Raw genomic sequence first — 16149 nt, 5'->3', positions numbered from 1 at the left:
CATTTTTATGCCACCTTTCTCCCAAAAAAGGACCCAACACAAGACAAAAACAGCTAAATTTTAATAAATAAATAAATCAACTCTGTTAAAATAGTATAAAATTGAGATTTAAAACATACAAAAGTTAAGACACATAATACCTTATGGTTCAAGTGTTATCTCTTGTTATGACTTCTGCAACTGCCCCATGCTCTGTCTACATGCTGAGGTGATGACCATATGGATGGGAGGAGAGTGTATTTTTTACTACAATCCATGTTGCTTACAGCATTCGTATGTGCTTTAAAAAAAAAAGTACAGTGGGCCCTTGGTATCCACTGGGGTTTCGTTCCAGGACCCCTCATGGACACGAAAATCCATGGATGCTCAAGTCCCATTAAACACAATGGGGTGGTGAAATAGTATCCCTTATATAAAATGGCAAAATCAAGGTTTGCTTTTAGGAATTTATATTTCTTTTAATATTTCCAAGCCATGGACACAGGGCCAACTGTGTCTTAAAAGGAACATGTTATCTTACCTCTTTAGAAATGGGAAAGTAAAGAGTGTCTATCTGTGTGTGTATAGGTATGTATATATGTGTATATATTTGTTTGGGGAGGGGATGTGGGTTTATTGTTGTGTGCCTTCAGGTCATTCTCAACCTTTGGTGACCGTAAGGCAACCTATCATGGAGTTTTCTGAGTGTGTGTGATGCACCCAAGGTCACGCAATGGCTGAGTGGGAAATCGAGCCCTGTCCAATGCTCAAACCACTACTCACATATACACAAATACATGCAAACACACATATTTTAAAATCAGCTAAACTACTTTGGGCACCATCAAGACAGGATAGTAATGTGTTAACTTTTACAGACTGCAACCCACAGTTAGAAGCTATTAGAAGTTAGATGTAAACATAAAGAACCATAAGAAGGGAAAATCAGGGCAAAGTTGCTCATCCACAGTTAACAATAGTGAAGACTGAATGCTGTCGGTACTCTATGCTGGTATCCATTATGTTCATGGCTGTATTTTTGTTAGGGCTGTGCAACGGCAATAAGGGAAGGCAGATAAAGTTGTCACTGTTGTTGGAAAGGGAAGGCTACCAGTTGCAAGAGGGCTATTTCTACAACAATGGCTTCTAAAGGTATCCTCAGAGTCAGGGTATTCTGGGATGGATTTTCCAAGCCTCTTTCCCTAGAATTTTCTGATGCCAAGAACCATCTAGAAATCAAACACTGAAGATACAGACTACAAATGTATTGTTTGTTTGCTGTTATTTAAGTGATGTTTTAAACTATTAACTGTTTAATTGTATTTTAAGGGGTGGGTGGGATATAGAATGTATTTTTACTGGAATGTATATTTTAATGTTGTAAGCCAGCCCGGTTGTACAGAGGGGTGGGATAATAATCATAATCATTATTATTATTGGAGCCAACAGCTTTCCCCTGCTAACAGTGTAGCGGCAACTTTGTCTGCCTTCCCTTGCCTCCACTATGCCCATTGCTATTTTACTGCTACTGCCACATCACCATCTGTGTTGATGTAGTGGACAAAGGTTTCTGGCCCTGGATAGCAGACTAAACAGGAACATAGGTTACTGGGTCATTTTTTGCTCTTGCAGGTAAGATGAAATCATAAGCATCTTTTTTAATTCTGCCTCTCTCTATATAAACTACCACATGCAATTTTATACAAATATGTGCACCCTTTGTCCTGATTGTTTGGGATGCATGTCTTCTTTTTGGTGATGTCAAGGGCAATTATACTTGGAATTATAAATCCCCAGTTAGCCACCAGTCTTCTTTTCATACAGTAGATGAATATTCTGACAGCTCAGTTTGTAATCTAGCAGTCTAGACATATAGAACATTGTTCCTTGATTCAGGCACAAGCCTCACTACCATTTTTTGTTGCTGCTGCTGAGTAGGGTGACTCACATTACCCACAACTAGGGAGGACTGAATAGCTTGAAGAGACAAGCAAGCATGAAGTCGAAGACTTTCATGGCTGGCATCCTCAAAACGCCAGGAATAAAGTCTTCCAGAACATGGCCACATAGCCCAAAAATCCCACAAAAAAACTAGACAAGCAAGCATTTGGAACAAGGAGGCGCTGAGGTCAGTAACGGAGATCACTGCTCACAAAGCCTGTGTGATTACCAAACTCCTTGTGAATAATCCCAGCTGAGATATCGGAAAGTGTAATAGAGTCATAGGATGCATCTGCACTGCTGAAATAATCCAGTCTGACACTGCTTTAACTGCCATGGCTCAACGCTATGGAATTCTGGGAACTGTAGTTTTGTGAGACATTTAGTCTTCTCTGTCAGAGAGCTCTGGTGCCACAATAAACTACAATCGTCAAAATTCCATGACATTGAGCAGTTAAAGTAGTGTCAAACTGGATTATTTCTGCAGTTGGATACAGCCCTAGAATCATAGAAATAGAAGATGTTTCATGGATCATTAAGTCCAACTCCCTGCTCAATGCAGAATGTCCAACTAAAGTATCCCCAGCACTTCTCTAGGCAACTGATTCCATTGCCAAACTACTCTTACTGTCAAGAACTTCTTTCTAATCTACTTCCCTGTAACGTCAGACCATTAGACCTGGTCCTACCCTCTGGGACAGCAGGGAACAGGCTTCCTTCCTCCTCTCTGTGAAAGTCCTATCTAATCATGTCACCCTACAGTCTTTTCTTCACCAAACTGAACTTGCCCATCTCCTTCAGCCTTTCCTAATATATTTTGTTCTCCATACCTCGCATTATCCTTGTTGCCCTTTTCTGAACCTGCCCCAACTTGTCAATATTCTTCTTAAAATGAGGCATCCAGTACTGAACACAGTACTGCAGATGAGGCCTGACCAAAGCAGAATGTAGTGGGACTACTACTGCTTGTATTCTAATGTTCTTGTATTCTAATGTTCAATCAAAATCTACTCTTCTGTAACTTAAAAGAATCAGACGTGGTCCTACCCTCTGGGGCAGCAGAGAACAGGCCTGCTCACTCACCCCATGTCCAGCTCCTTCAACTTCTGTCATATGGATTTTTTCTCCATATCTCTTTTCATCCTTGCTGCTCTTCTCTGAACTTGCCCCAACTTGAGTATATTGAGTATATGTTTCTTAAAATGAGATGCCCAAAACTGAATGCAGTACTCCAAATGAGGTCCCACTAGAACAGAGTATAGTGGAACTATTACTTCCCTCAACACATGTGCACACTCACATATATGCTGTGAAAAATGTTATTTCCCTGGTAAATGGAGAAAGCTCAAAAGGGACGAAAGGAATTCCTTTCAAGCAGTAACTTGATATTCCACATTGTAATTTGTTGGGGGGAGGAGGATTGTTCACCTTTACCTTCTTCTGAGGTTGAGTGTTTTACATGCCCAGCCTGCCCTTCTTCACATTACAATATAATAGAATCCTAGATAGACTAAATAGCCTACCCATAAATAAGTCTTGTAAATCTGTGGAATACTAACTTAGAATTGTGGCCTTAAAGGTGCACAAGGCAAAGTCCAAAGGCTTTATTCTGAACAGACCAATTGTCTAGCATGCACTAAATTGCAAGAAGAAATAGTAAATGCCTAGGCAGGTCTACTATCAAGAAGATCCCATTTCATGCAATGGGCATCATTTCCTCAGCCAAGTGTAGATACTATTTCTGTTTCTCTGTGCACAGTTGTAAGGGGCTATGATTCTATAAAACACTTTGCTGCCTTTCTCCCACTGAGCTAACTTGTAGATCTCTGTGCTGCATTTTCTGTACAGATAGGGCACCCCAGACTCAAAGGAAAAGGGGTAAGATGGGCAGGGTACAGACCACCCAAAAAGGGTGCCTTGTTTTGCTGCGTGAGGAAGCTGCAGTGGACAAACCATGCAGCTCCCTCACACAGCAAAAAGCAGGTTCTTTTTGTGGTGCCATTGTGATGCCGCAGTGCACCAATGGCACACTCGCAACGTCACAATGGCGTCACGATGTGTGGACACTAAGTGTCTGTCACATCAAAATGGCGGCGCCCATCTATACAGGGCGCTGCCATTTTGATGTATGGAATACGTGGTAAAAGGCCCGTCTGTACTGAGCCATGGTGATTTTTTTAAATAAGATTTAAACCAAACAGATGTTGATTTTGTTTATATGGAAGCAGAATGAGCAGCACCCCCCTGTTGTTAAATGCTCAACTAAGGGCCTATTCAAATGGTTATTTATCTACAGTAAAGTATGCAATCCTTTACATTTTGTTTGGCAATTTTCACTTGAAATGTTTGTCCCTTATTTCACTTGCAAAAGAAATATAAAAAAATCTGGGTCAAGGAGGTGCCACATTTCACTGCTTGTAAAAGTAAAGCAAAATCCATATGTTTAATGTCATCAGCAACTTCAGCCACATCCTACTGGGGAGCAGGGACTTCTACATTCAGACCTCAGCTCCAAGACTAAGAGGGGCCTTCATTATCAGGACCAGTAGATTCCTGGCAAGCTGTCTCCTCCTCCTCCTTTTCATCTGAATCATCCAGAGGGTAAGTTATCTTTCAATGGCACAAAAATACTACCTGTGCCTCAAAGCCCTTTAGTTAGTCAAAGGTGTTCATGTCAGTGTTGTTGGTGTCCACAAGTAAGGAAAAAGATACTGATCTGTGCTTTCGACGAGCTTTGTCAAGTTGTCAGTGACATCCCAGATACACAATCCAGGAAGACAGCAAACTTCCTTATTCAGTTTGTCAGGCTGGCACATAGGTGCCTCTATACTCCAGAGCAATGAGTCCTCAAATGCCAGTGCATTTCTTTTTTTCTTGTTGTGGTTGGTGGTTACCTTGACTCCTTCCTTGGCATGTGGTATCTGTTCTTGCTGGGTTTTGTAACAAGTGTTAATATGTTTTTGTTTGTGAACTGTCTTGAGTCCCTTCTGGGAGAAAGGTGGCATAGAAATTAAATAAGTAAATAAAATTCCTATCTGAGCATCTTCTCTGCTACTATCCTCATGAAAATGTAGGAAGTAACTGCTTAGTTGGAGAAGTTCTGAATGAAAGACTTGGTTGAGGAAAGAGCTAGCAGCCACTAGGTCTCTATATAGTTCCTGCCATAGTCCCTGGAGCTCGGTGAGAATAACAGCAAGTGAGAATAACAGAGGTGTTTTACATGAGTCTTTAGCAGAGGAGTTTTGAGGGAGAGGCCCTGAGTTCTGTTTTAGTGCCTACTTAAGGCCACTGAATATGGATGGTGTGAAAGATGCTGCAGTTGCCTGCAACAGCTGTGATATGTTTATGGTCTTGCCAAAGGATGTGGGTAATTACATCTGCAGCAAGTGCAGGTTAGTTGCCCTGTTGGAAAAGAAGGCACAACAACTTGAGATCCATTTGTCCACTCCGCATCATATTAGGGAGCAGGAATGGAGCAGACTGTCTTGATTGAAGAACACATGGGATGCATTTGGGGAGGCGGTCAATTCCCATACACAGGAGGAAGTCAGCTGGAGGAATGTTACATGAAGAAGTAGAAGGACCAGGTATCATTCTGTGAGTTTGAAGCTGCAGAATTGATTTAAAGCTCTCTCCCTTATCAATGATGATGAGAAGAAGCAAGAAGAGCAGCAGTTTTAGTCCTCAGAGAATGTGCATAATGTCTTGTAAGGTTGAACACATGGATGGTTTCTTTCAAATCTTGGAGGAGATATGTGGTTTGGTGGTAGGAGACTCTCTGCTGCACATAATCAGTAGTTTGTGGGCCTGGCAAGATGTCTCAAGGTATGTGCTATCTTCCTGGGGCAAAAATTTGTGAGACTGACAAAGCTCCTCAATCCCACTTACTGTTACCCCTTCTTTTTGGTTCACGTGGGAACTAATGACACTGCAAGGCATAACCCTTAGAATATCATAAGGGATTATGAGGCCCTGGGTAGTAAACTGAAGAACCTGGATGCACAGGTTGTCATTTCATATTCTCTCCCAGCTGAAGGGAAGAAAGCGAAAAATAGTGGAGATGAACAACTGGCTCCCCAGATGCTGCCACCAGGAATAATTTGGTTTCTTGGACCACATAGTGTATGGTTTCAAGAAGATGGACTTCTGACAAGGGATGGGTTGTACTTCATGGCAGTTGAAAGGATTAAGGAATAATATAATAGCACAAATGCTGCAGGAGGCTACAACAGGAAAAATGTCAATTAGCAGCAGAGCCATGCATTGGTTTGTTTCAGCTGAATATCCCAGTCACCCTTTCAGTTTTTGCCATCGCGTGCAGCAAAAAGTTTTCTAAGCTCCACTGACACAGCTCCCTTTTAGGCACTTTTTGCTTAAAAGCTATCATAATGCATGGCCTGGGGAAACAGATGAACATGCCTATCACAATCAACTCAAGAGATTCTAATATTAACCACCAGAGTACAAGTTTCCTATAGCCGTAGAGGCTCAGATTGCCGTTCCCTATTGTCTGTAACCACAACTTCTCAAGTTAATACAGAGAACTATTGCTGCACTCCTCCATTAATTAGCAAAGAATCCATCTATATGATGGATTTTATGTACTCCCTTTCTCATCTTGATCTCAGGAACATCTCAAAACATGCTGCTGTCTGAGCACTAACAAATGACACTAAGTCCACAATCCACCAAAAGAAAAGTCTGCAGTACCCAAAGCCAGGCAAATTATTTGACCGAGGCCCCCTCAGAGGCCGGGAAGGAGCCCGCAGGGTGCGCGCAATCACAGTGATCGCAAGTGGCCTCCTTCTCCTTCCCGGCCTCCTTAGAGGCCGGGAAGGAGCCCACGGGGCTGCCCGCGATCATGTGATTGCGGGCGGTCTCCTCACTCCTTCCTGGCCTCTGTGGAGGCCGAGGCCTCCTCAGAGGCCGAGAAGGAGGGAGGAGGCCGTGGGGAGGCGGAGAGGGTGGCGCGGCCGCGTGCAGGAGGTTCCGCCTCCACCTCGCCTCCTCCGCCCCAGGCCTCACTGCCCTCCTCTTCCTCCACCTCCTCCGTGCGGCCATGTGCGTTGGAGGAGGAGGGCAGCGAGGCCCTGCGGGCCGCGGCCAACCCAGCTGCAACCTGGGTTGTCCCGGTTTTGGGCAGTACCCAGGACGGGAGGGGCCCGGTCCCGCCAAAACCGGGAAAATCCCGGTTGCATCCGGGGGCGGCAATCGGAGGCAGGACCGGGCTGGGGCCAGTCCCAAGGCCTCGCCGGGCCGTATCCGGCCCGTGGGCCGTAGATTGCCGACCCCTGCTTTAGGCCATCTGCTAGATTCTCTTTTTTCTGCCAAAGTACAAGAGCAGAACTGTCTGTTCCTTCTTTTGTAATAGTCAAAACATACATCCTTGGAGATGTCAGAGACCAAAACTGAGACCCTCTGCAAACAAACCATGTATTCTGCCACTGAACTATATTACTTTTGATGTCTGAAGACCTATTATCCATTTTTATTAAAATGCGTAAGTACTGCCAAGATGCTTTATGCTTTTGAATTTATTTATTTATTTATTTATTTATTTATTATTTATATCCTGCTCTTTTCCCAGGACTGGGACTCAGAGCGGCTTCACAGCATTAAAAAACAATACAATTAAAAACATTTTTTAAAAAAACCAGCATACATTAAAAAGGATTTTTAAACTGGTCCACCATCCCAGGCTGTCCTTATAGCAATTCCTTAAACATCTGTGAACAGATAGGTCTTCACCTGCCGGCGGAAGACCATCAAGGAGGGAGCCGTTCTGATCCATTCCCTGGGCAGGGAGTTCCAGAGTCTAGGGGCAGCCATCGAGAAGGCCCTCTCTCGTGTCCCCACCAACCGTGTTTGTGTTGGGACGGAGAGAAGGGCTTCTCCAGAGGATCTCAGAGTCCGGTCCGGTTCATACCAGGTGAAACGGTCTGCCAAACAGTGTGGACCTGAGCCATATAGGGCTTTGTAGGTAATAACCAGCACCTTGAATTGTAACAAACTAGCAGCCAATGAAGCTGTTTCAACAGGGGCATTGTATAGTTTCTGTAATCTGCCCCTGTTAATAGCCTGGCAGCAGCTCTTTGAACCAGCTGAATTTTCCAAACACTTTTCAAAGGCAGCCCCATGTAGAGCCCATTACAGTAGTCCAAACGTGATGTAACCAAGGTATGTACCGCTGTGGTCAGATCTGGTTTCTCAAGGAACGGGCACAGCTGGCGCAAAGTTTTAAATGTGCGAAAGCGCCCCTGGTCACAGCAGAGACCTGGGCCTCCAGGTTCAAAGCTGAGTCCAAGTGTACCGCCAAACTGCAAACCTATGTCTTCAGGGGGAGTGTGACCCCATCTAACATAGGCTGGATCCCTATTACCCAATCTGTCTTCTGACTGACTAGGAGCACCTCTGGCCTGTTACAGACAGCCCAAATAAAGCTGCTTCGAGTCACAGTGGAGCTATGGTGTTTCAATGATGCATGCGTCCTAAGAGTCCAGAAGTCACACCAAAGCCACGCTCCAGCTGGAGCGTGGCTTTGGTGTGGCTTCTGGACTCTTAGGACGCATGCATCATTGAAACACCATAGCTCCACTGTGACTCGAAGCAGCTTTATTTGGGCTGTCTGTAACAGGCCTCTGTCTTGTCTGGAATAAGTTTCAACTTGTTTGCTTCATCCAGTCCATTACTGAAGACAGACACTGGTTTAGGACCAGGACAGCCTCCTTGGATTAAGGTGGGAAGGAGTAGGAGAGTTGAGCGTCATCTGCATATTGATGACACTGCACCCCAAAACTCCGGACAACCTCTCCCAGTGGTTTCATGTATATGTTAAACAGCATAGAGGACAACACAGAATCCTGAGGGACCCCACAGGTCAATGGCCAGGGGGTCGAACAGGAATCCCCCAGTGTAGAACAGTACCTCCAAGCCCCATCCTAGACAGGCAGTCCAGAAGGATATCATGATTGATGGTATCAAAAGCCACTGAGAGATCCAGGAGAACCAATAGGGACACACTCCCCCTGTCCAGTTCCCTGCGTAGGTCATCCACCAAGGTGACCAAGGCTGTCTCTGTTCCATAGCCAGGACTAAAACCAGATTGGAATGGATCTAGATAATCTGTTTCATCCAGAAACCCCTGGAGTTGGGAAGCCACCACACATTCCAAAACCTTGCCCAGAAATGGTAGGTTAGACAGTGGCTGATAGTTATTCATTATTGTGGGATCCAATGATGACTTTTTTAACAGAGGCCTCACAACAGCCTCCTTTACGCAGGATGGAATTCTGCCTTGTTGTAGGGAGGCATTGATGACCTCCTTTACCCACTCAGCCAGTCCCCCTCTGGCCTGTTTAATAAGCCAAGAAGGACAAGGGTCCAGGACACATGTGGTGGCTCTTACCTCTCCAAGGATTCTGTCCACATCATCAGGCTGCACAAGTTGAAAAGTATCCATTAACACTGGACCAGCAGGAGCCAAGGTTACATCCACTGACACTGTATCAACTGTAGCATCTAATTTGGAGCGAATCTAAGCAATTTTATCTGCAAAATGCCATGCAAATTCTTCACAGCAAGCCTCCGAATGGTCTGCATTTTCTACTTGAGGGTGAGTGTGTAAAAGACCCCTGACCACTCAGAACAGTTCTGCTGGCCGGCTCCTTGCAGATGCAATGCTGTCAGCAAAAAATGATTTCTTTGCTGCCCACATTGCCACAGAGTAGGTTTTCAAATAGGCTCTAGCCCTTGTTCGATCACATTCACTCCAAGTCTTCCGCCAACGTTGCTCTAGTCTCCTTCTCATTCATTTCATCAACATCAAATCCCTAGAGAACCAGGGGGCTGATTTGGCTCCACTCCGTGAAAGGAGACACTCAGAAGCGACTGTGTCCACCGCCCTAGCCATTTCCCCATTCCAAAGGCAGGCCAGAGCTTCAACAGTATCATCTACCAAAGTGACAGGAAACTCCCCAAGAGCCCTCAGGAATCCTTCTGGATCCATCAGTCTCCTGGGGCGGACCATCCTAATCGGTCCCCCATCCCTGCAGAGGTTCTGAGTCCCAGTAAGTCTAAACCTGACCAGATAATGATCTGTCCATGATAATGGAACTGTGGAGAGTTCCACCACACCAAGATCATCATCATCCCACCAAGCACAAAAAACAAGGTCCAGAGTGTGCCCAGCAGCATGAGTAGGGTCAGATACTACTTGGGATAGACCCATGGTTGTCATGGAGGCCATGAAGTCCTGAACCACTCCTGAAAGGGAAGTCTCAGCATGGATGGTGAAATCCCCCCGCGCTAATAGTTGCGGAGACTCCAATACCAACCTCGAGACCACCCTGGTTAGCTCAGGAAGGGAGAGTGTTGTGCAGCGGGGTGGGCAGTACACCAGCAGAATCCACATTCTGTCCCGGCTACCCACCTTTAAATAAACACACTGAAAACCCTTAGATTGTGTGAGGGGGCATCTGGTCAGGGGGTTGGAATCATGATAGACCACTGCAACTCCACCTCCCCACCTCCCAGGTCTCGCCTGAATCCACCCCACCTCCATTAGTATAAATCACTGGAGCAGCTTTGGGTTTTTCTCCCAAAGAAACAGACTTTTGGATTCACAGTGCTCACTAGGATCAATGTGCAAATTGCAAACTCTAGGTTTAGCCTCTCTAAGATCTCAGCCACCAACACCAAAAATAGAGCTGCAGTCCAGAACCTCTCCTCTTCAAAATGTATCTAGCTGGCAGCTACATACTTTGCTGTGAACATGATTTGAGCAGTAAACTAGAAGCACAGAACAGAGTATCACACACAGAAACACTAACACAGACTGTTCCAAAACTGCATATGATTTTATGTTACAATTCTTCATGCTGTAGTCCCCCAGACAAGAATGAATACATACTTCTTTGCAAACCAAGACAGGGAAACTTGTGGTCCACCAGGTGTGGTCAATCTTCATTTCCTATCAGCCCTAGCAAGTTTGGACAATCATGAGAACTGACAGGAATAGTAGCTGGTCAGCATCTGAAAGCCACAGGTTTCTGACCACTGCCATAGCGGTCTCTGACCACTGCTTTTTACTGAACACTTTTATACATATCAGAAGTCTGAACAAGGTTTTCTCATTACAGGCAAGCTATTTGAAAAGCACAAAAGCAAAGACAACTAGAGAATAAACATGGAAGAATTCTACAGTATATGTTTATAGCTGTGAGAATTGTGTAAGTGCAAAAGTGGAAGGAAGCTGTTATGACAGCACAGCACAAAAAGTTTGGCTGGAGAAGATATATGAACTTGCTGAAATGGATACATTGACAATTTTGATTAAGAACAGATCTTTGGTAGATTTTAAGGATCGGGATATGTTTGGGTTTTTGTTTTTTAGAAAACAATGGAGGTCAGTATCAGGTTTAGGTTTCCAAAGATAATAAAAATGTGCAAAAACAGGATAAATCACTCATAATCAGGAAATACCATTAAATAACAACATGCTCTATTTTCCAGTGAGAGGAGGGAAGTCAAGTTGGTAGGTGTTTTCATGTTCGGTAATTTTTGTGTATGCCTTTTTGTGGGTTTTTGTTTGTTTGTTCTTTTGTTTTGTGGTTAAATGTAGTTAATAAATGTTGTTTTATATATTCAGGTTCTGTGTTTAATAAAAAACAAAAATAAAAAAGCAGAAAAGCAAGAGAAGCTCCTACCTGCACATTTTGTCCTGCTGATGAGAGGAGGCCCAGGTTTGCCAGTCCCTCCGTCCCCTGGCCGGGTAAGTAGGACACTGATTTCATATTCTGTGTCAGGGTCCAGGTGCCACAACTTGTAGGTCTGAATGTTCACCGCATGGACTTCTGACCATGGTCCAGAGGTCATACGGTATTCAATTTCTTTCCTTATGATAGGACCATCCCCAGTGATGGAGTTGGTATTGAGCTGAATGATCAAGTATGTCGAGCCTGCTCTCAGCAACTGTGGTGGTGCAATGGGTGTGGGGGGTTCTGTTAAAAAAGGCAGACAAGTAGTTAGTGGAATGGGCTGTCTTATAAGATGGCTATCAAGATGCATTTGTATGTAAAAGGTAGTAAGTTTGCTAACTTATTGAGCTAACAGGAAGGCAGAGAACAGGGGGAGCATCCCTTTACGTATATTGGCCCAAGCCAGTGTAATGTAATAGCCAGAGTTAGGCCTCACATTTGGGAGACTGAGGTTTATGTCTCCACTGCGAGATGAAATTCACTTAAAGAGCTTAGACCAACCAAAATTTCTCTCAGGCAACCTCACATGATTGTAGTGAGGATCAAGTGAAGACAAGAAGAGCCATATGTACTGTCATGAGCAAACTAAAAGAAAGGAAGGACATAATAAATAAATACACTGCATTAAATTTCCTTCATTTTTAACTTATGAGTTTACTGTTAGTGAGAAGGTTATGCTCTTCTTTTCTTTTTAATAATTACTGTTAGGATTGTAAAACCACTTTAAAATGTTTAAGGTGGAAAGGCAAAATCATTCTGAAGCAAAATCACTGAGCAAAATAATGATGAGATCACGGTATTTGCATACGAAAATTAAAATGAATCTGAAATGCAGACAATATTGTATTGCTCCCTACAATTGTGATTGTCTTCCCACACTGGCTTACTCCATTGTTGCTATGGAAATGCAACCTTAATTAATTCCAAGTTATTTTTTAACTGTAGCTCCCATCCTCCCCCATAATTAATTATGCTGGCAAGGCATGAGGAAAACTGCAGCCTAGCAGTGGCATTACTAGGGGGTGCAGTTATTCAAGCTGCACCAGGTAACACCCTAAGGAGTGTGACCGCACTGCTCCCCAACCATCTATCTTTTGGCAGAAACAAGTGTGGCATTTGCCTCATTCCCTCTAAAATTCTGGAACTCAATGGAAGATATGGGGTGAGTGGGGTGGGGCTCAGTTGGAGGAGAGCAAGACCTCTGTTGTTGTTCTTGTTTTTAAAAAATAAAATTTAAAAATTTAAAATTTGTTTTATTATTTTTAAATTTTCTTACATCTTCATCACATCTTATGAAATTTTCACTTTAACCACATGAAACTATGTACGTGTAAATACTTTTAGACCATGAATATGATGGTGCAATGTAAAGGTACAATTTTAATTTTGTTACTTATTTATGTCACAACTATTGTCATTACATTCAGTGATATAAGGAACAACATTAGTACAAAAAACATTAATAAGAACTCTGTATGGTGTGGTATGGGAGGAAGTCAATGGAGGGGGTGACACCATGCGTTGCCACACCTGGTGATGCCATTCCTAGTGACATCACTGTAGCCTAGAAATCTAAAAATCAAAACAAATCCTTCCAGTGCAGCACAATCCTATCATGTCTACTCAGAGGTAATTCCCACTGAGTCCAATAACTTATTCCCAAGTATGTAGTACAGGATTCCTGTGTTAATGCATTATAACAAAATGGGAGGGTAGGTCATACGCTAATCAATTTGAGAGAACAGAGAATATGGTTGCATAAATCAGTCTCCTTCCAGCTCATGTCACTTCAGTATTGTGTACATATACATGCTTTCCCTCACATTTCAGCATTAAAAAGCAAAACAAAAGCAGCACAGGTCCCTCTGTACCCTGTCTACCCACCCAAGCCACCCAAAGGTTCAGTGGTATCAGTGCAGATGATATGCTTTAAGGATGCTGCAATGTTCCTCATAAATAAGTAACTCACAACTACATTTGCCAAAAGAAAAGAACAAAAGATATGCAAGGAAAGCATCTGCCTTCCCTTTCTTCCCCCACCTCCAATTCAATTCATTATTGACAACTGGAGGGGGGGGCATGCATAAAGCAGGAGCCATGAGTTCAAATCTTCATGCTTGCTTGTTTCCAACTTTAAAGCATCCTTCTCCGTGCCCTGGTTCAGTGACATGCATTTGGAAAATCAGCATTTGCTAGGCCCCAAATTTTCAGGTCTCCTGCCTCCCATCAGGACTTTAGCAGTTGTGTCAAGCAACAGATACTAGGAGGCATCAGCAAGATGGTGGAGGAGAGTTGTGTAGAAGAGAGTTGTGTGTTGAGTGTGTTTCCCCAAACCGGGGGAAAAGAGGGGATCACCACTACCACAATCATCATCATTATCTTTGCTGCCTTCCAGTGTAGTGGAGGATGTAGTCCCACTACATGTGTTAAAAATTCAACTGCCTGTTCTGCTAGCTTCTGTGTAAACAATGAGAGAGGATGCTATTTTGTTGTTCTTGTTGTTTTTATCTGCCCAAAGAAGCAAAATGGCTCATGCTAGCCTTAACTCCCATTATGATGAGCCAAAGTCCCAATGCCAAGTGATTCGTACCTTTCACAATCAGCTCTGCAAAGTTGGAGACACCAGAGCCCTTGCCAGAGTAGGTAACACAACGATAGAAGTCCTGGTCATTCTTGGAAACTTTATCCAGCTGAAAGGTAGCCAAGAATCTCCTATGGCTGATGTGTTTCACTGAAGCAGCTGGTACAATCTCTCCATTCTGCCTCTGTCATTCAGAATTTTTTTTAAAAAGGTAAATGACTTGATCAGGAAGAAGTTATTACATTCCCTTGTGTCATAGAACAACTATATATGAATTACTGAAAGACTAAAGCTATGGGTTTTGGCATTTGTCTCCCTAAACATAAATCAACATTGAATAAGTATTGTTTTACCATTTTCAAAGTGCAAAGGGGGGTAATTTAGCTGTTCCAGCCATGAGTTTTGTTTTGTATTAATTTGATTAAAGGTTATCCTACAGGTTACATAACTGAAAAAATATTCACTAGAGTCAATACATAACTATTTTATAAGATGGGTCTCCCATTGGGGGCACTCCCTATATGTAGACAGAGGTTGGAATACTGCCAAAAACATACAGCTGCCCTTCCTACACATTTGAGGACCCACCCTCCCCATGGATATCAAAATCTGTGGGTGCTCAAGTCCCATTAAATACAATGGCATAGCAAAATTGTATCTCATATAAAATGGTAAAATCAAGGCTCACTTTGGAAGAAAAAATCTGTGGATATGGAGGACTGACTGTATTCTGTTTTGATTGCCATTTTATTTTATTTTATTAAAGTGCATCATTCAGCCAATGAATTTGTAATACATTGTGTAGAAGAGCTACAAAATCATGCTTCCAAAAGCAGGTGAGTAGCAAGATTTAAAGAATATTTGAGGAAGTTTGTTTTTGACCCTACAGCTTGGTATCCAGTGGGATACAGAAAAGTCATAAATCTATGAAACAGCAGTTGCACAAATATTATGGATATCAAAGCAATTAGGGTATCTAGATTCCCCTCATTTTCCTTTAAAAAAACATGTCATGGAAACTATGCTATGTTTAACTAAGGCCCAATTTAAATGGGTCCTGGCACCGCCCCCGTCACGTGCTGGGGGCTGGCCGAGGACGTAGCGTCCATACTGGCCTCACCCCTAGCACATGACAGGGGCATCAAAAGGGCAGTGCCCTGTACACACGGGCGCTGCCATTTTGACGCAACAGACGCATAGCATCCTCATGCTGCAAGTGTGCCATTGGCACCTTGCAGCGTCACAAAGGCGCCACAAGAACCCGCTTTTTGCGGGTTCTTTTTGTTCCGCGACGGAGCTGCAAGGTTTGTTCACTGTGGCTCCCTTGCGGAGCAAACCAGGGCGGCAGGAGGCCACTCTTTTTGGGCAGTCTGTATCCCGCCAAAGATTCCTCTGCCTTTCCTTTACAAGGCATTTACAGCCTTGTGTTTTCAGACTATGAATTTTAATTTTATAGAAGGTTATAATAATGTTCCCAGAGAACAACAGCTCTGCATCTGTGGAAACCAAGGGACTGAGGACACCATGTATTACGTGTTGCATGTAAATTATATGAAATCCTAAGAAACACATATTTGTAATAGACCAATTATATCTTGATAATTCACTAAAAGTAATGGTAAATGATGGGATAACAAGTGAAATAGGAGTGACAAGAAGGTACAAGACAAGGGTGTCCACTATCACCAATATTATTTGCAATGGTTATAGAGTTGTTAGCGAATGTTATAAGAAATGATAATAGTTTAGAAGGAATAGGACTTTAAAAAAAACCCATAAAATTAGTTTATTTGCCGATGATACATTATTAACTATTAAAAATTTATTGGCTAGATTGGGTAAAATAAAAGAACATTTAAAGATATTTGGAGAAATGACAGGGTTACAGATTAA

At 43.1% G+C, this 16149-nt stretch overlaps 1 protein-coding gene and 1 pseudogene across 9 annotated transcripts in view; both read right to left on the bottom strand.

Annotated features, from left to right (window-relative positions):
* LOC149301690 (receptor-type tyrosine-protein phosphatase U) overlaps positions 1-16149 on the bottom strand; it is a 332194-nt gene that overhangs the window by 164463 nt on the left and 151582 nt on the right. For all 9 annotated transcript variants that reach the window (XM_089483669.1, XM_089483670.1, XM_089483671.1 and 6 more), the window contains exons 6-7: positions 14266-14440; positions 11625-11918 (exon numbers count right to left, since the gene is read on the bottom strand). In XM_089483669.1, the coding sequence (XP_089339795.1) occupies positions 11625-11918; positions 14266-14440 (469 nt within the window). The remainder of the gene's footprint in view (positions 1-11624; positions 11919-14265; positions 14441-16149) is intronic.
* On the bottom strand, positions 4590-10189 carry LOC149301691 (uncharacterized; annotated as a pseudogene).

The sequence above is a fragment of the Sceloporus occidentalis genome, unplaced genomic scaffold (genome assembly GCF_023333645.1).
Source record: "Sceloporus occidentalis isolate IW3139 unplaced genomic scaffold, rSceOcc1.0.p SCAF_20, whole genome shotgun sequence".
NCBI lineage: Eukaryota > Metazoa > Chordata > Lepidosauria > Squamata > Phrynosomatidae > Sceloporus > Sceloporus occidentalis.
This window is presented reverse-complemented; position numbering and strand designations above follow the sequence as displayed.